Source organism: Anas platyrhynchos, chromosome 11 (assembly GCF_047663525.1).
Source record: "Anas platyrhynchos isolate ZD024472 breed Pekin duck chromosome 11, IASCAAS_PekinDuck_T2T, whole genome shotgun sequence".
Taxonomy (NCBI): domain Eukaryota; kingdom Metazoa; phylum Chordata; class Aves; order Anseriformes; family Anatidae; genus Anas; species Anas platyrhynchos.
Window position 1 is genome coordinate 17,954,057 of NC_092597.1, and position 26,849 is coordinate 17,980,905.

Here is a 26,849-nt window from a genome sequence, read left to right on the forward strand (position 1 = left end):
AACAACCTCCAGCATAGGTTCAGAGGTTATAAAGAGCTGCCTTGTCCCAGTCCAAAGGTGGTACATTAGGCAAAGCCTCACATTAAAGTAGGTACAGCTTTGCTATGGTGCTTTGTGACCCTTTAGGACAAGAAAAAATTATAACAAATACATTTCCATCATCAGTACATACACAGCCATAACTGACACATAACAGCTAAAAAAGGGAAAAGTATGAACACCGGCAAATAGCAGCCCTGAGCTGGGCTTTTGCTTTGGTAAGAAACCATGTAATGGAAAGATATACTTGATTCAGATTATTTCTGCAGCTTACAGCAACAGAGGATCTCTCTCAATATTCTCCTTTTTCTTTACATTCCCAGCCGTATTAGCATTATGAGTCTGGAAGCTCAAAGCCATTGATATGGACACTGATTCTGAGCAGACTGTGTGCTCGATGAGATTACACACTGTTCAAATCTGTCTAAAGATAGACGGAGAAGTAGCATAGTTCAAGGGTGCCCTCACCTGCATGTCAGGGAAAGAGACAGAAATTACTGCAAACTAAAGTGCTCAGCTCTTCAGTGCTCTTCTCCACTTGAAAAGTAGCATGTGCACGCAACCACACAGCACGTTCCCCACACATCTATTCCAAAGCCAGCTTTCTTCACGTAATATGCATGTTGTGGAGGAGGGAAAACAGCTATTCTTCCATTGCCTTTTCACATTCAACCCTAATTCATGTTTATAGTGAAACACTAGACAGATCAACAAGTAGTAAGTTTGGCTACTCCATGGAAATGGTTTAACCCACAAAGTATGACCTGCCTTTCCCATATTGACTTCCCAGAGATCTCAGCCTAAACCCAAAGATGTTATTAAAAAAATCCTAAAAATATTCAAGTAGAACATCGCTTAATCTCCTTTAGCTCTTTCTACTTCAATTTCAGGCCTTGCTTTACATCTCTGCCATCACACTTATAATCCAGACCTGCCTTGCCTGACATTATATCCATCAGAGCATAGAATTCACCGCTAGCTCAAATATGGCACTAGAGATTTCTATGATATAGACAAACATCTATTAGAGAATTGGATGACAGACCACCAAATTTCTTCATGTCACTGGAGCAAGGATTTAAAACCATGATCATGCTCTGTAGAAGTGACTGATTAGTGCAATAAACTGCATTAATACCTGAGCCTCTTTTCCTGCTTCTTATCATTTCTAAATGGTATTAAAATAGTTTACGATTGTTCAGCTACTCTGCACTTTACATCCTCTTATGTTATAACCATTTTTGAGAAGACAGAAAAATTGCCACTTTTTTAATCTTTGTCTTTTTTTTTTCTTTCCCCCTAATGATATTTTGCTAGCTAACATACGATGAATATGGGAAATGTTCCTCAACAAGCATGTTTTCATTAGTGTTATCACTGTTGCCTACCGGTAAAAGAAAACATGGACCAGAGCTAGAACTGGGAATTGAATTTCTGCTTTAGGCACTGCTCAATCTGAGCAGCTGTCCCCTGGGAGAAATGGTACTTCTTTCTCCATCAAAAGCTGAAGCTGAACATGTTGGGGTGAAAAATGAGGGAACATAGGGGAAAAAATGTACTACCAGAGATGTCAATAGATTCACGTAGAAAGAATCCTTGCATTCACAATGTTGTTATTGCCTAGTAACTCTACCGGAGTAGGAGAGCTTTAAGAGAAAAAGGTCAGAGGAAATAAAATAATAAAAACTAGCATTGCATGAAGGTACTGACCTGATTATAGATTGTTATGTATACATATTTAGAAATAAATAACTTTACCTATTTGCAGTCTATAATACATATGCAGTGGAATAATCGGTCTCCAACTATTATAATAATTATACTTTAAGTACTTATCATTTTTTACAGACAAATGAAAGCAATCCGAAAAGTGGTTTAAGATCTAGACTATGTTGTTCAGTGCCACTTCTTCACTGTATACTGCTTTTTCAGACAGAGGACATGGAAGAGTCCCATAGAATGTAACAGAATATTTAACCATCTTATATAAGATGGTTACACTCAACCACTTGTAAAATTCCAGTTCTAAAAGGCCAGGGAAAAGTTGCTCAGCTCTAAACAGTTCTGAACATAGCATAATTTCTACTGAATCTTACTGTATAAATAATCACTATTCCCATGCAACAAAACATCACTGTAGGGTTCCTGTCATGGTTACAATATCATTCAGCTAAGCTGGGTTCAAATACTAACCACAAAGTTTTGCAGTAAGTACAAACTCAAGGTGCACCATTACAGAAGCCCTCTTCCTTGCCTATCTCACTTCTCCCCCACCCCACCCCCAGCTCAAACCTGGGCTGTATGACTTCAAAGCTCTTTGGTTTTCTACCCCATCAAGACCCAGAGCTGTTTTACATCATTAAAAGTGTGGTCAACTTTTTTTCCTGACTCCCAGCAGTGTTGTCTCTCATGTTGCAGAAAAGGTTTTGATTTCCCACTCCTTGCCATTCCAGCACTGACTCAATTTTCTGTTTTTCATTTTCCTGCTCCCTCTCTGGGACATTCAGGTGGATTTATAAATTAAGGTGGCAATTTGCTCAAATTACTGGAGCAAAATTTGCCCATGTAATTACCCCAATTGCGTGTGCAATCATATGAACCATGTGCACAGGTGAACAATTCAACCTCAGCTGGTCCTCTGTAGGTGCATTTTTGCACAAACAATTTTAAAAATACAGGCTTCCAAATGAAGCTTATTTTTGTTGATATGCCTCTTCGTCCCATTTCTAAAAACACCATTTTCAATCACCAGTCCATTTCTTCAACCCAAGGCTGTTATATATCTGCTCCCCTATCACAGCACTTTGCCAGCTTTTATTGGAATCTGTTATTCAAATGAAACAAAGAGGGCAAGGAAAAGCGGAAGAGAAACACAGAAATACAGATGTTAAAGAACAATAGTAGCCAAAACACAGAGCTAAGCCAGCACAGAATTTTTAAAGGCAAACACATGGAAAAGCAGCTCTACACTTACATAACTGAACTCCAGATTTTTTATTCATATGCTTTTAAAAAGAATTTCTGTGCATATATCACACACACAAAAGTGTTCTAATACTTAAAAGGAACTGAATGGTCATATAAAATTTGAAATGTCACCTGGAACTCCAGGGATGTCCAGTTTGCAAGGCAAAAGAAATACTGCCCGATTTATTACACAGTGTAATATATGAAGGTATATTACAAGAGACAATAACCTTCATTCCCAGGCAATTTCAGCTTTCCAGGTAGTGTGGATATTGCAGTAAAGTATTGGACATTCTTCATTGCATCTATAAAAGTGAAGTTTTTACAATTTCATTTTGTGGACTTTTCCCATCCCATGAATTACAACCCCAACTCTGAATCTGTAGCCTCCAAAAGGCATTAGCTTGGGTAAGAAGACTTGATCTGGAGAAGGGTGATCAAAACAGCCTCTCTGCTCATGATGTTAGCTCCTGTCCAATATATTCAACCTTTGTATCAGTACTCCGTTCCTACCACAATCAGGAATCAGATGCAAAATCCAAGGTTAACAGTAACCATCAGAGTTTTCACTGTTTGTTTACCATGGGGCCAGCTGCACTGTGGTTTGCAGGTATCTCCTGCAAAGTGCAAGAGGTTATAAAGAGACTCCTGTGATTTAATACAATTCTCCTGTTCCTGCGTTGAAGACACTGAGCCTCATAAAGTTTCATTGGATGGCTGCAGAAGTCATGGTGGTGAGATACTTTCCCCGTCCCAGGATGTAACAGCGAAGGAGTGCATCAAGTGGCCGCAGCTGAGAAAATGGATCAGACTCCAGAAAAGATCCATCAGCCAGCACCCCAGCATCCTTTTCATTCTCATCAATACTATAGACTGTGCCACTAATGCATCAGTTCCTAACTGGGGACCAGCTGCTCCTTGCTTGTCTGCACAGAGCCTAGCACAGGCATAATTGGTATGGGAATAATATATCAGAAAGGGGGCTTAAATAAACATAATAACAAACAAAGGAGATATTTGTACACAATCAAACTAATAAGAATAATAATATAATTCAATCAACTCATTAAATATACTAAAAGCTAGCTCTGTACACCAGTCTCCTGGCTCCTAGAAATGTCAAAGGAGTGCACATATCTGATTATGAGCTCCTGTTGTCAGTCAGGAGAATAGACACGAATGCAGAACAAAACTAATTCCTTTCCGAGCCCATGGAACATCGTGTTCATATCTAATATTCATGCTAACTTGAAAATACAAGGTAGTACCCATCTAAAATGAAATAATTTTCAAGGCTCAAAGCTGAATTGTTTAGTCCAAGACATTAATATCACTGAGCCCACATCAAGTGATTTTTGCAGTGAAATTCCCAGGTGACCTTGAATCATCAGCATAAATTGTGTATGAAAGAGCCAGGGGAGATGTACTCAGCTCATGTGGTACCTTTGCTGTTTCAGAGCAAACACCACACATGCTTTTGCAACTGGAGGCCTAATGAAACACAAGACAATGCATTTGATCCTTCCAGTCCTTAATACAAGCATTAACTAATTAGTTTTTGTGACCATTTAGAAGACAGATGGTACTGTTTTCTCCGCTGCACTGACAAGCATGGTACATCACTTTGTAAGATGCCCTGCCCATGCCAGACCTTCTATTACCAGGTCTTTTTTGTTGTTGTTGTTGTCCTCTCCCAAGACATACAAACAGCAGTGTAGTTCTCTGGGAAGTTTATCAAAAACAAGCAGTTGTGTTGGTTTTATTAGGCTGGACACTGGGACAAGCTGATATTCAACAGATTGAGTGTATTCTCCTCCCCAGACTTCTGGAAGCACACGGGATGTGCTAGAAAATAAAAGAAGTGGCTGCAAAGCACCCAAAATTTCAGCTAGTTAGCTTCCAGGAAACAGAAGCACCAAGCAATACCGCCAACCACTGACATGAGACTGGTGCCGAGTCCCATAGACAACGATAGCAGACAGGTTCCTGTTTTAGAGACTCAGTCACACAATAAATTAGGTGAGGGTGTGTTAGAACAACAGCTGGCTGCTAATTAGTCACAGCCCCCCTCAGCAGGGTATCAATAAAGTGGCAGAGAACATCTCGAGTAAATTAAATTTTAAAAAATCCTGCTGCAATCTCTCCCCCGACAGACCCTTCCTTCATCTCCCTTCTCAGCTTTTTATTTATTGTAATTACTTTAGTAATAAGATTTGTTTCCTTGTTATTATATATATTACTATGCAGGGCAACAACAACAAAAACAATAGCTGGGAAGAGTTATGTAGCTTATTTATCTCCTCAGTTGTTATTGGGCCACTGGGTGGAGGAAGCAATGAGGAGGTGGGGGCCTGGGAAAAGCAGTAAATAGAAGAGAAAGCATATTCCTCAGGAGCAGAGACGTATGGGGACATATTTACGAAGGAGGAAACACTGACAATGAGCGAATAGATCTAATAACTCAGGAGGCCCAGCAGCTCTGGCTGATAAAGGAAGGAATAAAAAATCCTGCACTGGAAGCGTTGTCAGGAGGGAGTCCTGGGGCACATCTGTCTGCTGAAGGATGTGCGCCTCAGCAGAGCCAAGGATGGGCTGCCACCACAGCACAGGGCAAAGAGCTTGGTTTGAAATCAGTCACCTCCCACTACAGAGATGTACTCAGGGAACTGTATGGTGGAGGACAAGACCCCACTTCTGGGTCCACCAAGGAAGGGCTTGCTGAGACAAGAGGAGAGGAACGCTGTAGCCCATATTTCATCTTTTGTTGCTCACATACCAGCCAGGTTCACATACCCTAAACTCACAGATCATAGGCCTCATCTAAGGGGGATTTTCTGAGCTTGTCAGAAGCCATAAGGCTGCTTGCCTTGAAGAGGTGAGAGTGGTCTCTGAGCTCCATTTCACTGGAAGAAATGAAGGTGACAGACAAGCATCCAAAAATGTTCAGGATGGCCTGCTGAGAAGACCACAGTGCTCATTCACCAGCTCTGCTTCACCACTGGAACAGGATCCCTGCCCTCTTCATTAATATAGGGCAATTAAGGCAATGCTTGAGGCAACAGAGCAGCAATTAGCTGAGAAGCATTCACTCTGTACACAGAACTTTCACCCACAGTTGATAAGTGCTTCCCAGAGCCACATACCAAGCCAGCACAGACATTTCCCCAACCTGGCATTTTCATCCCCTCTGACGTCTGAGTCAGTGCATGCAAATACGCCACCTTACAACATGCAGCTCAGAGCACAGACGTTCTGAATGAGTAAGGATTGAATCTTATGCCAAAATATTCTTTTATCTAAGTATACCTTGCCTTCTGTGTGCATTTAGCTAACTACTGATGGCACAGTGGTGCTCATTTAGATTCAAGGCTTCAGAATACAACATGGGGGACAGAGTCCAACACTGTCTGCTAAAGAACAGCAGCACACTAATCCTGGAGTACTTCTCGCTCCTAGAGATAATTCTTCCCCTGCATTAATTAACGTCAGTTCAAAAACACTCCTTTCCCAGCCTTCCCACATCTTTGCACAATTCTTACAGAAACACATTTCATAGATTAGCTGGTCTGGAGAGAGCCTGTGGAGCGTGTTTGCAAAGAGCATGGCACAATTTAGTTATGCAAGGCTAGCTTCTGAGAATTAAACTCCTCTTCAATCCTCTGACCACAGAGAAGCAATAAAGGGAAGGAGGTGGAAAAAAAAAAAAAGGAGTGATGTCTACATTTACATGGCTTTGTATGACATCACCTCAAAGTTTAATCCGTGAGGATGCAGTTCTGGATCATCAAACAACTCCTTAAGACTAGCCATCAGCTTTTTTTGCTGTCCCTGTCCAGTTCTGCCTCTTACTGTCTGCAGAACACAATGTCTCAATGGAGGGGAATAAGCAATAATGCAGAAGGAGAAGAGTCATATATACAAATAATGCTTTTTGGTATACAGATAAACCCGCTTCTACTCCTCCTCCTAAGAGTATCCTTCAAAAAACAAACTGGGTTCCACAGAATAAGTGGCAACGCTGATATTTTCCCTTTGTAACTTCTGAGAGCACACAAAGGAAATGTGTTATGGAGGGGATTTCAGAGGACATTTATATCTCTCCATTTCAGTAATTGTTAAAGAGGTAAAGCTTTTCTCTGCTTTTTCGGATTCTAGGAGGTAATGAACAAAGTCTGATAAGCTGAACAGGATAGAATAAACAGTCTGACTAAAGTAGAGTGAATATCAATGGAGAGAGAAACAGCAAAAACAACAGCTCACCTGCCTTACCTTTGAGCAGCAGAAAAGCTTACTCAGCCTGTGCTGTGGGAGGGCAGGTGCAGGAGGGAACAGGGTGTATTTAAACCAGATAAAGAATAGTCCATGGCTATAATCCAAAATGCAAATCAGGATTTCCTCTTCCTAACTGCTACTATGGTTACCCCATGGCTTTGAAAAAATCATGCAGCTTCCAAAAAATTCATCTTCCTTTACCAAAAAAAAAAAGGGGGGGGGTGGGACGACTCACCAGCTCCAATCTCCACTGACTTGTTCAAATTCATTTATAAATAAGCATCAAGTTCTTTTCATTAAAAAGCTTCTTTGATTCAATAGGAGGCAAAGGAGAGCAAGAAAAGGGCAGACAGAAGAGAAGAAAGAGGAAACATTAAAAGGAGTAAAGAGGAAGATGTTGACAATGTAGGAACGAGAAACTCAGAAGTGTGACACGGGACAGTTAGGGGTTTGTGAGGGGGGAGAGAATTTGTGAATACACAAAATACATAGAGACTGCACGGGAAGTCTGTATGGGAAGTATTTTTTAAAACAAAAGGACTTCTCTAGGAGCTCCCACCTCTTGCCTGATCAATGATCTTGCAAGGCTGAATCATTTTTAATTTAATACTTCTGGGAAGTGGGGGGAAAAAACACTCATTAAACATAGGCACAGTTGGCAAGCATTGAGTGTTAGCATTTGGCAGCATTTATTATTGCTGTTTATGGTGATATAAATTAGGTTATACTGACATAATTAATAACCCTAAATTTAGGGGCAATAAATAGCAATATTTATATGGAACTGCAGTGTCTGAAGAAGTCCAGCCAAAGAAAAACAAAATGCTGACTACCGTGTTGCAACTGTGAGCGTATGTGGGACTGCCAGGTGTGTGTGGGAGGTATGCAGGTCAGAGCAGACGCTGAGGAATGGCTGCGTGTGCAAGCCACTGACAGGAGCGTACGCAGCAGGTGCACAGAGAAGACAGCCCAAGAGCACATCACAAGGCAGCTTGTGACTGCATAGGTAAGCGTCAGTGCACATGCAACTCGATGCTCAAGTGTGTGATAACAAACTTAAGTGGACACAGTGCGGACAGCCAACAGTATTCTGTTTCTTTATGAAAATTTCCTTTGATGCTGCCGTAATTAAGCTTTTACAAGATCCCTGCCTGACCCTGGTTTCACTAGTTGAATCAGAAGATAATCTAGATTGAAGAGTAAATGCTCCCAGTACACACATTTCACTTCACTTTACGCTGCGCAAAGGTTGTTGTATGTCATTATCTCATTCTCCCAGGAAGAAAACTCGCAAAAAGAGGAGGAGAAAATGACCAAGGTCACAAAGCCTGTCAATAGCAGAGCCAGGAACAAAGCCTCTCGCTTACCCACTGCATTTTATATCAGTCTCCTAATGAAACCACTATTCTCCTTCACGGATTCTCCACCACTTAATAGACTGGAATTTCTTCTAAAACTTTCCTATTTATCTGTTTTAATTTTAAAAAGGGGTAGAAGTATGGAGGCAGAGATTCATAAGAACGTTCTTAAAAACTTGGATTCTTATAGAACAACCTACACAAAAGAGTCAGCCTGCAAGAACGATTTCTCCTAAGTAGTTTAATGTGTTTGTCACTTGAGACTGACTTACACTTGCATTTCTGGTGATTAAAACTATTTTTTCCTTGTAATTTATATCAGGAGAAAAAAATAAAGCATACAAATAATCATATTAGGTCAGACCACAGATCTATTGGAGGAGGCATCCCATCCCCTGCAGTGGTTAAAAGCCACCGTCTGACAAAGTGTAAGATCAGCTTATAAAAGGTAGTACCTGTCATTATCCTTAAAATATATAGCAGTTATCACATCAGCTGAATATTATTTAACAAACCCTACACCTGACTGCTGTTCAGGATGGAGCAAAACACTCAGCCACACACAGCAACACAATCATCACTTCTCTCTGGCTTGAACAAACTCAAATTAACTTCAATATTTGGTAGTGATCTGCACTGTTATGTGATGACAACCTCACTTGTACAAACACACATCACCACTACCTACATTTAGCTGCAACTCTCTCCATCACTGACAGACAGGAATGGATTCTCAGAGCATCAACTGAAGTGAAAGGGAGAATGGAGAGCTGTTTCCCAGCTCAGCCACGCACAGTCAGAGCATAATTGCATTACTGTAGTCATATCTGTGATAGAGGAACATTCTCTGCATGTAACTTTCAGATCGCATTAACCAAAGCAAATACCAAGGCCCTGATCGTCTTGTTGCTGCACAAGGCTCCCAAAGTGCAATCGCGAGATACCCTGCTGGGATGAGCACTCTTCCACTGAGCTGTGCCTGCAGCAGGGAACCAGCAGAGGTAGGGACACAGCTGGGCTGCTGGAAGAAATCTTTTGTAATGGTGCACTGACATTCATCTCTGTGATGGTCAGGGAAGCGTTAAGCACACTCTGGCACAAAGGATTGGGGAAGAGGCAGAGTGAGGAGCTTCAAAAGAACCACCAACAGCAAGAGTCCAACTCTTTCTTAATTCAAGATACTGAGATAAGACTAAAGAAGGATTAACACCAGTTGACAAAAAGATAGAAGGAGAGTAGGGTAGAGATTTACTGGAAGATACACATCCAAAGCAAAAAAAAAATAAAAAAAAAATTAAAAATTAAAAATAAATAAATAATTAAAATCAGTGTGCATACTAGAAAAGCCAGAGCCAGGATGGTCAGGGCAATGGGACTGTTCTGGATGGCTTCTACAGCAGCTTTTGCTATGGAAGAGGTCACTTTACCTGAAGACTTTGAGCATCATCCTAGCATTGAAACAGAAGGGATCACTGTCTCATAATAAGAAATAAAATGGCAGGTTACCACATGCAGGTATTTCCAGCAGAGAACCAAGGCAATTGTTGGCCTTGACAGTATATTTGACGCATTCAGTGTGTCAATCCCTTCCACAAAAGGGACTGTGAATCCCAAGACAAACAAGTGGCTTCATGAAATGTGTTTTAGAGGTGTAAAAAACACGTAGCAAGTACCTACTTAGAAGTGTTATGGTTGAGAATGGGCTACAGACCTGTTTCCTCAGAAAACAGGTTCCCTCATAACATTGGCAATGATTTGATTTGAAAGACAACAGGTTTTACTAAGGCATTTAAACCTGGGTAAGGTAGAACATTAATAGCTAAAGAAATCTGAATGTGCATACACAGACATTAAGGACCTGAAAGTTTTTGTTTGTTTGTTTGTTTTTTTCTCCAGTGCTCAGTTATTTTCACTAAACTGTCAGTAAGCCTCAGGCCCAGAACAGAAGTATTTCTTTCCATGTTGCAGGGCCTGAGTCCACTGAAAAAGCATGTGGGAAGAAACAAGAATATCTGAGCCACAGGAGACTTCAAAGCCTACAAGCATTTAAATTAGAGCATAAAAGAATGGTTCTCTCCCTTCCCCAGGCCTCATCAGTTACAAAGCCATGGCCAAGTCTCTTTTTCCCTGCTCCTACTCCGCATGTAAGGCTTACCAAACTTTTTCACTTGTCGGCAGGTTTAACTACAGTATAAGCTCCTTTGCATGAGGGAAGGCTAAACACCTTCCTGCATGACGTGTGCTCAGACAGAACACTTCATCCAGGTGTCACCGAGAGCCACATCCTCCCTCTCGAGGGCCCCTTCTCTGCTATACTCACTCCTGACAGCTGGAGAAAAAAAGGTCAGACGTTCCCTCCAGTCCTCCATCTGCTGGAAACTTTAATTAAGCACAGTGAAAGGAAAAATAGAAAGGGGAAAAAAAGCCACAACCTTTCCTTTTTTTGCTTCTGCTGTCTGGAAGGATCAAGGAAGAATTTGGTGTCAGCAGAAGCTTCAAATACTCAGGGGCAGTATTGAGCTACTCAGAATAGTCTTCCCAAACTACTGACATGACACACTCATGTCCTGGGGAGTGTAGAAGCACAAAAACTGTTCAGAGTCACAGACCAGAGACCAAACAGAGACCGAAGTCGCTCTCTGCTGAAGCCCTCACCCACAATTGAAATGAATTTGTTTAGAGCCAAACAAGTTCAAGTTCTTGTTTAGGGTCCTTTTTCTGCCCCTGCAACACCTGATCAGCACAGCCTGACCTAAAAACAGACGGATGACTGTAGTTTAAGATAAGTTGCTCCTCTACACTTTGTTATGTATTACAGTGCTTGTCTAAAACCATTTTTCAGCTTTGAGATTAGTCCATTCCAACAAGCTAGAGGACACAGTCCTTACTGAAACCTGCAAGACCTTATTACCAGGTCCAAATGCACAGCTTCTCTGCTACAAATGGGATGTGGTCACAACTTTCTGCCCCTGCATCAGAGACAATACAGAGACTTACAACCATTTACAAGCAGTCCACAACTCACCATCACTCCAAAAACAGCCAAGTGCAAACCTACCATATCATACTACACTTGTCAATCACTCAAGGGGAATTCCTCTTTCACTAGCTCTGTAGCGATCTATTTCATTTCACTTTAACATATTAGAAACAAATTTACACTTTTTCATCTGTTGGGAAGGGAGAAGGAAGGTATGTTAGCGTGGATGGGCAGGGTTGGTGTAAAAGCAGATATAAAGAATGCAAAAATGAATCTGCATTTTTGTAAGCTCAGAAAGACTTTGTATCTCTTAGGAAGCGTGTGGGAGAGAAGATTGAAAAGGAGGTGGGAGAAGGAGGGAGCTTCACTATATGGAAATGTTTCCATGAAAACTTGAAGACTTAATAGATCCTTACTCATCTTCCCTCACTCAGGCTATGCAAAGCATTAAAGACAGTTATTCCCAAGTATATCTCCTTACAGGTGAAATTTGCCCTGCTGATTTAGCAGAACAGATAGATCTCCATTTAGCAATCAAGATTCACATTGGTACCACTATGCAGTATGAGACATCTTATGGCCACACACAGTACAGAATCACAAACATCTGACCCACGCAAGACAGCGCACTGGGCTACATCCAAGAATTACATTTATCATACAGGATTAATAAAACGCAAGGTTCTAGGCAAAGAGAATTCTTCTGACCCAAAACATGCAAGAAAAGACCTGCTCAGTGTACAGGAAAGAAGCCTGCAGGGAAACCCAGCAAAACCCCACAAAAAGTACATGCCGCTACAACTCACTTGCCATTGATGACTCCATCAGGATTGAGCATGGGGACAATCTTGAAAATAAAACATTTCCTCAGGAGATCAGCAATGGGATCGTTGCTCACAAGGAATTCTAGGGTCCCTTTCATAACCCAGCTAGCATTGCTTTCTCCAGGGTGAACACGGGCCATTAGAAAGACATATGGACGACTGTCTGTAAAACAAGCAAAGATTTGAAGATGTTACTCATCGAAGCTGCAGAGGCAGAGTTTTCGAAATTAACCATCATTTCATAAGCATCCAATAAAATTAGAAATAATGTGCACAGCTAAGACAGTCCACTACTTCTGCTGTTTTCAGTTAATGTAGACACAGACTCAGATTTGCAGGAATGATTTTCAGAAGTTGCAACTAGAGCAGTTCAGCTGTTTCTAGTAATACATTTGGCAGAGGAGACATAAGCTGTGGGAATTTGGGATAGCAGAAAGGAGTTTCTGTTGTTGTTTTGTTTTTAAATCAAAATTTTACTAAACAGTCCATTGATAAGCTCTGATGAACCCCCCTTTCAAAGTAGACTTGCAGCTTGGCAGAGAAAGTTGCCTTGTTATCAGATATGTTATTTGCTGTTCCTGTGAAAAAGCACCCACATTTGGCCTAGTTATAAATCTCCAAAAACTCTCAGTATACATATGCTTAGAAAAGACCAAGTCTGACAGCAGATTCTTTGAAGATCCCATCTGTGTCGAGCATACTCCACGGATGGGCCAAGGAAAAAGGAGAAGGCAGAGGGAGACACCTGCCAGGCAGTGAAAATAAAAAGGAAAGGACAAAGCAATGAGGTGCCTTAAAAATATCCCTTTGTGAGGCGTTCACAAGCTCACGCAGCTGTCACAAGTCAACCTGACAGATTTGCTTTAGTGGAAACCAGCATCTGTCAGGGAATCACAATGATGCCGTGATGTTTTTTCCAGCTCTGTCAGGTGATGTCAGAGCTCAAGCTCTGTTCACTTGCATGAATTGAAGGGACCTCAGTTGACAGGCTTTGGAGAGGTAAAAGGACATAAAACACAACGAAACACATCATCTGAGTGCCCTTGTAAACAAATGCTGAATTAGCAAGTTATGCTCCTTCGCCCTTGGCTCCCAAAGCTGTCCTTCAGTTTTCTAAATGCTTTACAAATCATTAATCAATTAATGTGAAACAGGGAGGTAGCACACCATGCTGAAAAATATAGTGCTATTAAAGTGCTGTTTAGTGATTTCGCCAACAAGCAAAGACTGCTGGAGCTGAGAACACAAGTGAAATTTTCTCATTTCCCAGAGAAAGAATAAACAATAATTCTTCTTAAATGTATATTCTGTACACTTCTGCTCAATCTGTACATTGTAATACAATACAATTATGTCTTTCAGGGATGCATACAGATTTAGAAATAATCCCCTTTGTACTCTCCCCACTTCCATGCCTTCCTCTTAAGCATTTGGTGGGCAATACTGCACTGTCAGCTCAAAGAACTCATAGAGAACAATCTTGCTGTGGTCCAGTAAAGCAACCTGAACTCTTTTCTCAATAGCCATACATTTTTATTTTTTAAATCGTTCTTACACCTTATTCTTGCACCACATTTTTACACATCATAAACCCAAATTATGTATATACATCAGTGAAAATACAAAAAGTGCCCAAGTCACATCCCAGTCATTCTGCCTTTTTTTCCCAAAATTAGAATACACAATTTCTACTCTGCTCCAGCTAGATGCTGTGCATTACAATCTACCTTAGTAATGCTTTTTAATAGAAACAAGCAAAAAAATAGCTTTCACAAAGACATCAGCTGCATTTTGCCATTTCCAAACATTTTCTTCTTTCTCCCATCTCCATGATTTAGTGCTGTTTTGCAGGCTCATTGCTGAGCTAAACTTATGGGACTGTGCTGTTGTAGTGGAGAATGAGGCTCTTGAGGACTCCTAATGGACAACAGCTGTAAATAGCACAAAGCAAAATAAAACATGTTCTCTTGCAATTGATGAATACAGCTTTAACAACTCTTGTCTCTTCTGTACATTGGGAGAGCACACAGCATGTTAATTGAGAGATTCTTCCCTCAAAGTAAGAAAAGAAAAAGAAAAAAAAAAAACTAAGCAAGGACTTTCTCATCTCTGCTAATTGCAAATACTGTGGGACTGCCAAAGACCTGAGTTCTGTTCTTCTTCTCAAGGCCGATATGCCTGTCTGTCCTCGTTTCAATGTGAGAAAAGCTTCTAGAGTTTCCTTATCTTAAAACCCAGGAAATGGTTGGGGTAAAGAGAGCAGGCAGACATTATCTACACTGTTTCCCTGTGGGTGACAACAGTGGCAGCCCACAGCTGTAGGGTTCAACCAGGGAGTTCTCTCTACTCCAGTTAAAGCTTCCTTTAATAGCTCCCCTCCTGACAAGCACGATTGCAACTCAGACATCCCATCCACAGGAGAGTCATAACAAAGGTCCGTACCAGTAGGCAAACTGCAGATCTTGTTAAGTGCCTGTTCCCTTCGCAGAAGGCATTGCAGCCAAATCCCATATCAAAGTGCTGCTCTCCCCCCATACTGCACCCAGCGTGAAGACTAATGAAGCACTAAATAGAGCAGAGAGTTGATGTTATGGCCATAACACTTGCTACCCTTGAGACACCTGGGAAAGAGAGACCTGACTCTGTGACAGGCAGAAATCACTCAATCCTATAACTGTAAAGCATATCCAGTAATTTATCTGCCTTGAAATTGTTGTGATAACTGTGATAAACATTGCAGCTTATGAAAACAGTAGACAGCAGCATTGGTCAGCTGTGCTCAGTTCACCAGCTGGAAAGCACCAGCCAAGATTTGTGCACTAGGCTGAGCTGCTTCACTTCATTCCTGCCCCATTACTGCAGACCTGACCGGGCCAGCTCAGTGCTACCCAGCATAGCCTGCTGGTTTCCACTGGTGCTCAGCCACCCTTCCTATGTGTTATTTCAATCCTAAGCCTTTTGTGACTACCTAGTGTGCCACATCACACCTATCTTCATGACACTGAGCTACAAGTTCTCAAACACATCCCTCAGGGCCCAGAACAGAGCTCGAGTCTTCAAAATCCTCTGGTCAACGCTTAGGCAGAATCCTTCCCAAGTTCTGGGGAAGCTGCCAGAAAGCTCAGGTTAGCCATTTATCTCTGCAAAGCCCACATGACACATAACCTTCTCCGGGAATGTAAATAATAAAAAGAGAGAGCAGAGGAACCTTTTCATGCTACATAAAGCCTCATCCAACAGATCTTGTCTCATTACTCTGCGTTACATTTCGACATGGCCAGGATTTAACGTGGCACCAACAAAACCAGAGATGAGAGATTAAAGCATCACTGATGCCTCTTGCAAAACTTTGAGCAAAAACCCTTTGAGTAATAATTCTAATGTATCACCTACTTCCCATCTCCCCCTCTCTTCACTCATTTTTAACTGTGGATATATGCATGAAAATAAGAGCTTTGTTCTTTCAGCACTGCTAACTTGCTGCTTAATCTCCTGTCTGTTGTAGGGATCCTCCTCTCATTATGCCATCACCAAGATTCACTAAGAGGTGACTTTGATGTTACTAATCATGGCATCAGTTGGGGAAAGAGCAGCCTGAAAGAAAAGAACAAAACCACATTAACACAGCAGCGTCCCTCATCAAGACGAGCACAGAAAGGAAAGGAAATGCAGTTCCAGATGCCCTGACCTGGGCTAAGGTTCTAAATTATATCAAGCTGAGATTTGGGCTGTGCCATTTGTAAAGGGAGAAGGTTTTGAAACAACACAGGATTTTATAAGGAGTCAAAGGGAATTATATACACAGCATGTAAGAAATTCAACCTAGATCCAGGTCTTGACTCGAATTTTTCTGGCTGTGCTTCTGCATACCTCTCTTTCCTTTACTACCCAGCCCAGGGCCACTAAAACGCAGTGTGTTGTGTTTATTTTTTTTTTCCTCCCTTTATTTCTAAATACAGCATGAATTTATCATGAGCATTGCACAGATCAAAGGGTCAAGTTTACCCCAGGACATAGGAGACAAACCAAGAACGCTAACTCTCCCTCCCAACTTAATTATCTGTGACCACTACAGCTTATTCTGAGTCAAATGATAGGGAAAAAGGAGCACCAAATGTAGCTCTTCCATGCATGTCACGGCTGCGTCCTGCTCTGGATACATCTGATATGCCCAAGGCTGCATAGTTACGCAAAGTCAGAGAGAAGACAGGATATGGTGTGATGTACAATGAATATATTAAAGTTTGAAAAAAATTACTTCAAATACCGAGATCACAGAAAACATGAGACTGATCTGAGGCAGAATCTGTGTCAGACACTTTACTCTCCTCCTAAAGCTTTTCCTCTAGTTGTCAGTCTTTCGGTTACTTTAAGATACAATTCTTTCCTCCCCCATTCTTCCCCCACCCCAATGTTACTGTCTCCTTGCTGACCCTGCTTTTGGCTAAATGCTGCAGAAGCAGACATGTCTTGTGACAGAGGCAGAACACAGAGTCTGGCAGGACCAGCTGTTATTTTCCAGAATTATCAAGGAGCTATTCCTCCCTTAAATACACTTACATTATATGCATTATTACTCTTACCTATGGCAAAGAAGTGAACACTACAAATTGCCTTGGCTAGCTGTTCTCTACCTTCATAGCGTGGTGGGGGAGTTTCAGGCTCCAAGTTGCTTGGCAACCTCCTTTTGTGCATGGGTTTTATGAATTCATTCACCTTTGAATCAGCGATGATTGGGGAGATGCATATGGGTATAAAGCATCCAGCCCTGGTGCAGCCTGACATCCTACTGCTGCTGGTCCCAGTCTGCAGTGACTTACTCGCATTCACTGGTGTGCCTGCATATTTACACTAACTTTGCTTAAATCCTTGTTCACACAAGTCTTGCATCAAGCCACTCCACTACATTTCCCGGAATAGTGTCAGGACTATGCCTATCACTACATAGGTCATCCTCGTCACTAGGGCATCCTAGTTGTCCCTTTAGAAATTTGATCCATGAAACCCTGTGGTCCTCTGGAATGAACTTTTATGTCCTGAGAGCTGCTGGAATCACTATTCCAGTCTACAGAGCATCTCAACCACTTCTTTTTATCTCTGCGATGCCAGGCATCTGCTTGCTACTTAAGATCAGACAGTTAAAAATGTTAAATGTTAGCCGTTAGTGACATCAGAAATATTTTATTTCATCGTGATATTTTCATCATCAGGACTTCTTCACACAAATAGATCAAAAATAGGTATAGAAAGTTCTCTCTTGCCCTCTCCACTACTGACAGTCTTAGAACTTTTAAGAACAGAATAATATAATTACTGGGATTTCTTTCTTTAATAATTACCTTCCAAAGCTCCTCTATTATCCTTAAGTCTACTCATTGCAAGCCTCTGTGCATGTCTGTGTGCCCTTTGAGAGCAACAAGAAACAAACACTAAAATCAGCTCCAGGAATCTTCACAACAGATTATCTAGGTAGCTGATGTGTGGAGTTCCAGATTTTCTGTCAAAAGCAGGCAAGGCTCCATCATCCCCTGCATCCATAACACACACATTAGTCTTAATTTTTTCTATGGCAGCACATGATTTCAGATACTCAAGTATTTTGTACTGCCATGTCCTGACCATCAATCCATATGATTTTCAACCAGCATAGGAAAAACATAGATTGCATTGCAGAAATGGAACACGTCTGAGATATGGCAAGTAGGAAAGAGAAATATTTTAAAGTTAGGCGTGCTTGTGGCTTTAACTTTCTGGGTTCTTCATATCAGGATAACAACACTGGGCTGAGAGAGGAGCCAGACAGTGGCTGCCCAAAAGACTGGAAGACGCTGGAGCAGAGATCCATCAAAACAGACTACAATCCTATTCTCGTTCATTATAAACAGAGCAGTGGAATCATCGCCCTAAATGTTCCCAGGCCTAAAAGAAGATATGGGCAGGCCATAAGTGCAGCAGAGACCTGCAGCATAACTGCTGCGCAGGCTGAGTACAGAAATCCATAGAGCTATGAAATCCATGGGCTGTTTTCCGAGAGAAGGATTTCATCTGAAATGAAATCAGGCAGGAGGAGCAGACTGAAAAAGCTTCCATTGTCATAAAAATATCTCCCTGGGTAATCCGCAGTGATGGAAAAAGGAAACTCTGATAATTTATGTGACAGTTTAATGGGATTTTGGTGACACATGATACTTTAGAAAGAATTTGCCCAAATAGGACAGACAGGACTTTAATAAGGCTTCAGCTCCACAACAGCAAATATTCTCACCCTTTACTTTTACATTTCATCCTACATATCCACTATTCACCCACAGCCCATCTATCTCATTTGCAGGGCACATTTCAGTATTGTGAGAGCAACAGCAATTTTGCACTTTCTGGTGACATCCCTGGCCAGAGAGACCTCTGAGTATCGGATCCCTAAAGGGATCAAGCTGACCGTGCACCTACAGGGCAGAGCATCAGAGCTTTGAATTCTGAACCATAAGTTGCCCTCGGGCCACATCCCCAGCTCTGTGGATATCCTTAATAACTCCTCTGCAGAAATCAAGGGTAGCAGATGGACAGGACAGTCTGCAGCAGGAATCACTTGCAGTGGGGATGCCCCCAGAGTACACTCCAGGAGTAAATGGCTTTCACGCTGAGCAATGCCTCAACCTATGCTTTTTGTTTATGAGAGACAGCCTTTACCCCAGTGTAATACCCCCATGCCCTTCACTGCCATCACTTTGCGAACAGGCACAGCAGCAAAAGGAATTGCTTACAGTACTAAACCAGGGTGAAGCCAGGGTTAATGGGATGAAACTTCACAGAGGAACGTTTAGGTTGAATATCAGTGAATTATATTGAAGAGTCTCCCCTGTGGAGAGGTAGAAGTTAACATTAAAAATACGTTGCCCAGAGCACTAGAAGCCATTCTGTACATAACAATCTTGCAGAAGCTGGGGACAGAGATAACCCAACAGGCTTTTATTTTCTTTCTTATTTCTATGGATCCACTTCTGAAGCCCTTATTTTTCTAGAATAGCTTCTTGCTGAATCTGGGCAGGAGAGGAATGGTCAAAAGCTGTGTGAAGACCTCAATATTTTGCCCAGTCTCTTACCACAGGAGGCAAAGATCAACTTGGGACCCACAACTTGGTCTGTTAGCCCTAAAAATGGGCATGGAAAATAGAGCACCTGTCAACATTTCTCTCACCATTGGGAATAACAGCCAAATTTCACAACAGAAAACTTACTTTCCTGCTTAGTCCTTCAAGCATTTCTGCTCTACCAATGATGAGTTCTGTAGTAAAGTGAAGCTTTTTGCCTGTACAGAACAGAAATTTAAACCCCACCTAATGCCACCTGCATCATAAAGTAATGCTCATTCTTAAACAAGGATTGTGTCTTTAAGAGGTACAGATCCAATCTGTCTCTGACTTGAGGTCTTCCTCAGGGAACGACTTGTAAGAAATAAAATATATTAAAAGGAAGTGCAATCAGAGCATCCCATTATCAAAGGGATAAAATATCAATTTTTGTCAAGATAAAAAGCATTACAGATTGGCTCTGATGGGAAAAATTAAATTCTTGGTCTTCACTTGATTTGATATTTATCACTCCACTGCTCTAGAAATATCCTGTCAGGGAATGTTTCTTAAAAATATTATCATGTATTTCTCCTGCAGTTAGCAAGCTATGAAGGTTTTAACTTGTGTGCTTTGGTACACATGAAAAACACATAAGAAGGGAGAAAAAGGAAAGAAAACAGTCTACAAAATACACCTTCTAATACTTCATTGTGTCAACATCTTAATAACGAACCTTTTGCCAATTCACTTCATCTGGGGCATCACTAAATTGATTCTTACCTCACCACTGTTCTAGAACTGTCTTGCCAAGAGCTGATCCCAAAATTTCTCTCTTTCCACATACAAGAAACATAAGGAAAACCCCCCAGAACCGGTCTTCTAATTTTGAAGAATGAATCTGGTCTTGATAGCAAGTTCTTAGATGAACTCCCCATACAATTGAGCAAAAGAATACAAGAAAACAAACAATATAAAAGGTCTTTCAGTGAGATCATTGTGACAACAAAACTGGTGTCAGCCCCATGATCTTGCATCATGACATAAGCAGCACCATTTTTCATCTTCTAGACTATGTGATGTATGTAACACACACAAAGTGCTTTACTGAACTGGAAATATTTAGCACTGCAGTGATGTGGAAATAACATCTTTAAACAGACCATCCTACTGTCCATCCATGATTGGTGCAGATCCCTGCATCCATCAGCCTTGACAAGAAGCTTACTTCTACATAAATAATTTTATCATGATAAAGAATTAAGTGGGATGCACTAAAACTTTGTGTCTAAAACATGATAAATGGAACTTCATCACTTTTCCCTCCTGAAATGTTTAGGACAACTCATATCTGTAACTGGTTTAATATTAGTGGCTAGTTCTAACCCCAATTCCCTTACTGCCAAACGTCAATCTAGAAATATTAGTGTTTTAACAGCTTGTTTTCAAACCCTCGTCAGAACACAGGCTCTCAGTAGTTGTTTAGGCCATGAAAAGAACGTAAGTTCATACCACAAGCAAGTTTGACTACTGATATACCCTAAGGATGAACAGAACCGGGAACCCGTGGCAAAATCAGAAACTCAGAACACTCAACAGAAAGATGGGCAGAACAAAATGTGCCAGTGCAATAAAATAGAAAACACAAGAAAGTTTTGAGCAGTACACGGTAAGACACTGAGCAGTCACAATCTAAGGTCAGAAAGAAGTTCTTCCCTTCAGATGCTTGTGAAGTGATTTCTAACTAATCGTGTCTTTCTACATCAGTCATGATGGGGAGCTGAATGTCAAGCTAGGAAGACTACTAGTCTGAGGAAAAATATTTCTTCTTAGGAATAAGATGGCAGAAAGGCTAGGCAAAGGAACTTTTTTTTTCCCTCTTTCTCCCAAAAGTTACAACAAAGCACAGAGGAGAAAAAAAAAAAAAAAAAGCGCTACTCATGAATAAAGGACTCAGGCTGTAGAACAGCCTTGGCAGTATCAGAAGGCAAACTAATAGAAGTAAACATGTCTAGTAGAAGTAAACATGTAATGTCCAGGATTCAATTGCTTTTCCTTTCACACTACATTACGTATCACTACAAAAGTGGGAGTTTTCATACAAAAGATGTTTTTGTTCTTTAATTCATAGTTTAAGTGACATCCAATTTATTTTAAAAATCTTCTTTATAAAGTTATTTTTGTCAAATAATTTAACAGCATGAGTGATGGCTGCTGATCAGTCTGAATTTCTGACGCGTAGTACAGACTAGCTTCAGGAAACCGATAGTGCGTAACATGTTTCTTCAGTCAAGGTGCCTTCCTTCATTTTCAGCCCAACATTTCCCTAGCAGAACTCTTCCAGCTTTCAAATCCATACATTGTTGCTCAGTCATTCTTTACAGCACCATCGGATCCCTAGGATGAGTTCTGCTTTTACTTGACACAAAGCACTCACACTGAAACCATTATATTTCAGAGCATTCACTACCACTTCATCTTCTGCTCTATAAACTATCAGAATGCTTTTAAAAGAATCACTTATTTAAATAAAAGAAAATCACTGCAAATCATGGTCATGACAGGCTAATGGCAAGAATTGCAAAGATGAATCATTGTCCTTCTGTGTCTAACAAAGCTTCTTACACCAATACATTGTTTGCAAAAAAAAACTACCTAATGCTTTCTAACTGCAAGAATACAAGTAACAACCTTCACCTGTCATCTAACATCCCTATGAACCTCAAAATCAAAAGGTCTCCTTAAATTATTTTTGTTTTCTGTATTAGTTAGCATGCTTTCTTCATGGATGAAGAAACCAACCACTCAGTCTCACTGCCTGTTTGTAATACAAATTCATTTCAGAGCTTGTATGTATTAGATGCATGCTTTAATTTGATTTATTTTATTTGATTTCTATTAAATTACATTTGAGGCAGGTTAGCAGATGGCCTCGTGGGGAGCATCTTACCAGCATTACCCTGTGTGCAAACAGCAATTATTTTATCTGGGCTGAGCCCAATTTCAAGTCACATCTTGATAAGCTAACAAATAAGGTCGCAGTATCTGCATTCCAAGTGATATCCCAACTGGTGGGAAAGAAGCTTGACAAGCTCGAAGGTAGGTTCTGGGAGCGTTCTGATTAAAAGGGTATGATGTGAAAGAAATTAAGCAGCGAGTCACCTTGCTGAGTGTTGATTGAGCTGCGATGAGCAGGAGCTTTGTTTCAAGTCTTATCTACAGACATTCTACATAGCTTGCAGGCCCATCACTTATGTCAGCACAGAGACTGCATGTAGCTACATTTATTGCTCATTCAGGGTTGGTAAGTGCTAAACACAGGCAGAATATAGAGAGTGGGGGCAACAAGACTCCAGAGGCCTTCACACGTCTCTTGCTTATTCTTTTGCCTCTGGCTAGTTGCTCTTTGTGCAGAACAATTCCTGTGTGTTGGATTATGCTTCACAGTGACCCTCTTGCTGTATTTTTGCCCTTTCAAAATACTTGACAAAGCCGTCACAGGAGTTTGGCATCTGGAAGCTGTGACAGACACTATACGACCTGATTCATAAAACATAACTAAACAGCTTGTGCTGCCAGGGGCCGGGATTTACAGGACTGTGTTTCAAGAACAGCCTTCGATGCCTGCTCTACTGAATGCACTTTCCCACTCTGCTACAATACAAATTCCCAAGCTGCATTAGGGTGACCTGCAACGCTATGAAATGACAAAGCAGATGAGACACTAATCTTGTTAGAGTCTACCCTGTCTCCTGCTGGTCAAGAAGGGAAAAGGAATGACCTTGGCACTGGCTGCACCTTTTACACCATGTTACAGGGGAGGGAACACTAAAAAAAAAATAAGACATCGTTTTTCAGAAATTACTTCAGCGCAGCAAGCACAAAGAAAAAAAAGTCACAGATAATTTCTGCTGTGTTATCCACTTATCCACTACTGACTCATTTTTAAAATAAACGCCTCCCTACATTTTTTTCCTGTAGGTACAGCCTTACCAATGATGTATTTAAGGACTTTCTGCCCTCTCAACCGTCCACCTTTTTTCTTCATTTTCACTTCAGTCACAGTCTTCAGGTAGGTGCTTATGGTGGTACCTAAAGGTCCTTTGGAAGACTTGTCAAAGGCTGATGCCAGCAAAAATAAATTCCAATCTCACTCATCATCTTCTAAAAGACTTCACGTTTCAAGCATATTCCAGTTTAACAACACAGGGTTTTAAAGAACAAGCAAATTGCCAAAGGATAACATACATATCAGTCACTGAGTTCAAGCTCAGTTTCCAAAGTCCCAATTATGAAGTATTTTGCATCATCCACATTCACTTGAGAATTGAATTTCCATATGAACCATGACTTCAGAGTACTTCCTCCTATTTTTGCTTTGGTATTTAGTTCATCATTCATGAAAATTAATTAAATCTGGAACCTAAATATCATCAGAATAGTCCCTCCTCAGTTATGTTGTCTTATACCATGATACTACAGCATAGCTGTCAATTTCATATTGAAACCCATCCATGCTTCCCAAAATTAGTACATACATACACCTTTGCAGATTGCTACAATATTCCTGCATCAATCATTATTATGTCTCACTTTCAGACTTGAGGAGAAAAGTGGTGTTTGAAGATCAGTAAAAATAAAAAAATAAAAAAAAATGGTATGAAATCAGTAAGTTCAGACCAAGGGAAGAATGAGGAAAGAAAATGGGAACTTGTAGTAGGTCTGTTTTTCTTAAGGGAGAAAAAAAAAAGTCTAGAACATTTGGAAAAGACTCACAAGACAATTCCATAATGCCTTTTCATGTTTTCCCCAAGTCATCCAAAAGTCTTCATTTATCTGTGGGTCAAGATATACCTCCAACCCCATTCTGACTTGTTCATTCACTCACACTTACCCACCAGTTCACCCCACCAGATTTTTAATACAAAATACAGCTTATTTCACCTAACATCTTGTCCATTTCAGACAAAAACAGCAACCTGGCTAAGCAAGAAAATCTTTAAAACAGTTTGTTAAACAACTTTAATGAAGACAGAAGAGAAAAAGCTTGTAAAAAAATTACCAAGTGGCAGAGAAATTACTCCCCCCTGCTCCAGCCACAACTAAGTAGTACGACAATTGCAATTGAGAGAGAAAATTGAATTCTAAATGCGCTGGTGATTTGATAGATATTTTCTGAGTGTTACTGAGAAAATGTCTTCTTTGGGAAAAAGTTAAGATCTGGAACAAGTCCTGTTGGTTCTGGGACCTAATTCTATTATGCAAACTTCATTAACCTAAAGGTAAGATGGAGTGGAGAGAAAAGGCACGGAACATCTCTAGGACGCCTTAAGAAAAATTGTTCTGACAGGACTATAAAAGTCCTATATAAATATTTGGGAGGCCTGCTTACACATATAACAGGTAAATGGTGACTTCAAAATTCAATAGCTTCCTGTATTGTTTTTTTCTTTTCCCCTTCCCCTCCTCTCTTCTGGAATAGAATACCAAAGAAACAGGAGACACACTGACTAGTATTTTTCCTTCTGCTACTCGATTCTGCAAAGTCACGTAACAAAATGAAGCAGTAGAAATTGCAGAAAAAGAAAAGAAACCTAAAATGAGCGGAAGACCTGATGCATGTAGTTTTGTCAGCTAGAAACTGATATCCATTAGTCACAAAAAAAAAAAAAAAAAAAAATATTCTGAAAAGATACCCTTCAAGTTCAGCTCTCTACAAACACTGGTGCACTTTGCAGCATCTACCATGTCACTTGACAACCAGTTGATCTTATCAGCACATTTACAGTCTGAACGTAGCAGCTGTCTCCACTTGTTTATTGGCAATTTCTATTTCTGCATTAGAAACAGTTGGTCAAGCTCAGAGAGCTAACAAGTTTCTCTGATGTAGAGATGGACAAATCCTCTCATTAACTGAAGAGTATTTTAAAAATCATTACAGGGTATTTTCAGTCTTATTTCATTTTATATATAACTGCAGCCCATTAACTGCAAATTTCTTCTAGAATCTGTCAGTTACAAGCAACAAGAAGTGTCAGCCAGTGGCGCCTGCAAAACTATGAGTTTCAATATACTGCTGTACTTATTTTACTGAGATAAGATTGGCTGTATCAGTCACATAGAAGTGATCCTGTTCTAGAATTAGAGAAATGAAACTCAGTTAAACAGATCAAATAGAAACCTACAGAGAAGCTCACAGCAAAACCAATTTACACATAAAAATTACAAATAGCAGGTGTTCAGTATTACAGATACCAAAACAAGGGAAAACCAAGTACACACCATGCATTGCAAAAGCGTCCCCTCACCCACTAAGGCTCTCTGGTATATTAATACTAGAATTAACACAAAGGATTACTATCCACTATGTTTCACATGACTGTGGAACTGCTCGCATGAACGTGGGCAGAGTAGTAGAAGAACCTGCCTACAGCTCTGGCAAACAAGTAGTAAAGCTGCTCCATTCAACCCAAAAAACACCAGTAATTTATAATACATGACTATCTAGGTCAGCCTTTATTGGACAGAAACACATAGCTCCTAACATGAAATCCAGAAATTGGAACACTGTTATCCAGAAAGTTTACAAAGCCGTGAAGTATTAGGGCTTTTTTGTTTTAAAACAAGTTTTTTTGTTTGTTTTTTAAAGTGAGTTTAAAAAAATGTTTATTTTGTTTAAAGTAAGCTGCAATAGACAGTCCCTCTAAACCAGTCAGCCAAGATTTAAAGGGTAAAGATGACAACAACATGAAAGTTATGATGACACCCACAGTGTTTCCCAGTGGTCTGCCTGCTCTGTATATTGACGTGTTTGCCTTTGCATGGCAGAAGCCTATGGTTAGAGACTGAAAAATGCAAGATTCACTGGATTATGAGAGAACAATGAGAGAACATCTAAGAGTAGCAGATTCTCTGGAAGCAGGGTGTGCTATTGTTCCTGCCACAACCTAGCAATTCTTTAGCACAGTTTGTGCCAGACTTAACCATCTTCCCCTAACCTATCTCTAAGTCGAGTTCCCAAACCAACAGCAATAGTTTATTAGGAGAGTAGCAGAGTCCACACTTTGCCCGCTCTGTCCAATCTCATTACTGAGTCCAGGTCAGAGAATAGTTTGTTCCCATGAGATCATCAGGCATCAAAAAGCAATCTATATCTAGCTCAATCTGCAATCACAGCATCGGGGCCAGAGAAGAAAAAAATACTGGAGACAGACACCGTTCTCTGTGACAGCAAGAACACTTATTTGGGCCTGACATCAGCCCATACATATGCTACACTCAATGAGCTTTCCAGCTATGGATTACTCCTTTTCACAAGAGCAACCTGCCAACTGACCTGCCC

General features: G+C 40.6%; 1 protein-coding gene across 6 annotated transcripts in view; it reads right to left on the reverse strand.

The window, feature by feature from the left end:
* Window positions 1-26,849, reverse strand: part of AGBL1 (AGBL carboxypeptidase 1) — a 447,272-nt gene that overhangs the window by 314,072 nt on the left and 106,351 nt on the right. For all 6 annotated transcript variants that reach the window (XR_011811890.1, XM_072043264.1, XM_038185147.2 and 3 more), the window contains one exon: window positions 12,423-12,603. Coding sequence is in view for 5 of the 6 variants with exons in the window: in XM_072043264.1 (XP_071899365.1) it covers window positions 12,423-12,603 (181 nt within the window). In the remaining variant the exon portion in view is untranslated. The remainder of the gene's footprint in view (window positions 1-12,422; window positions 12,604-26,849) is intronic.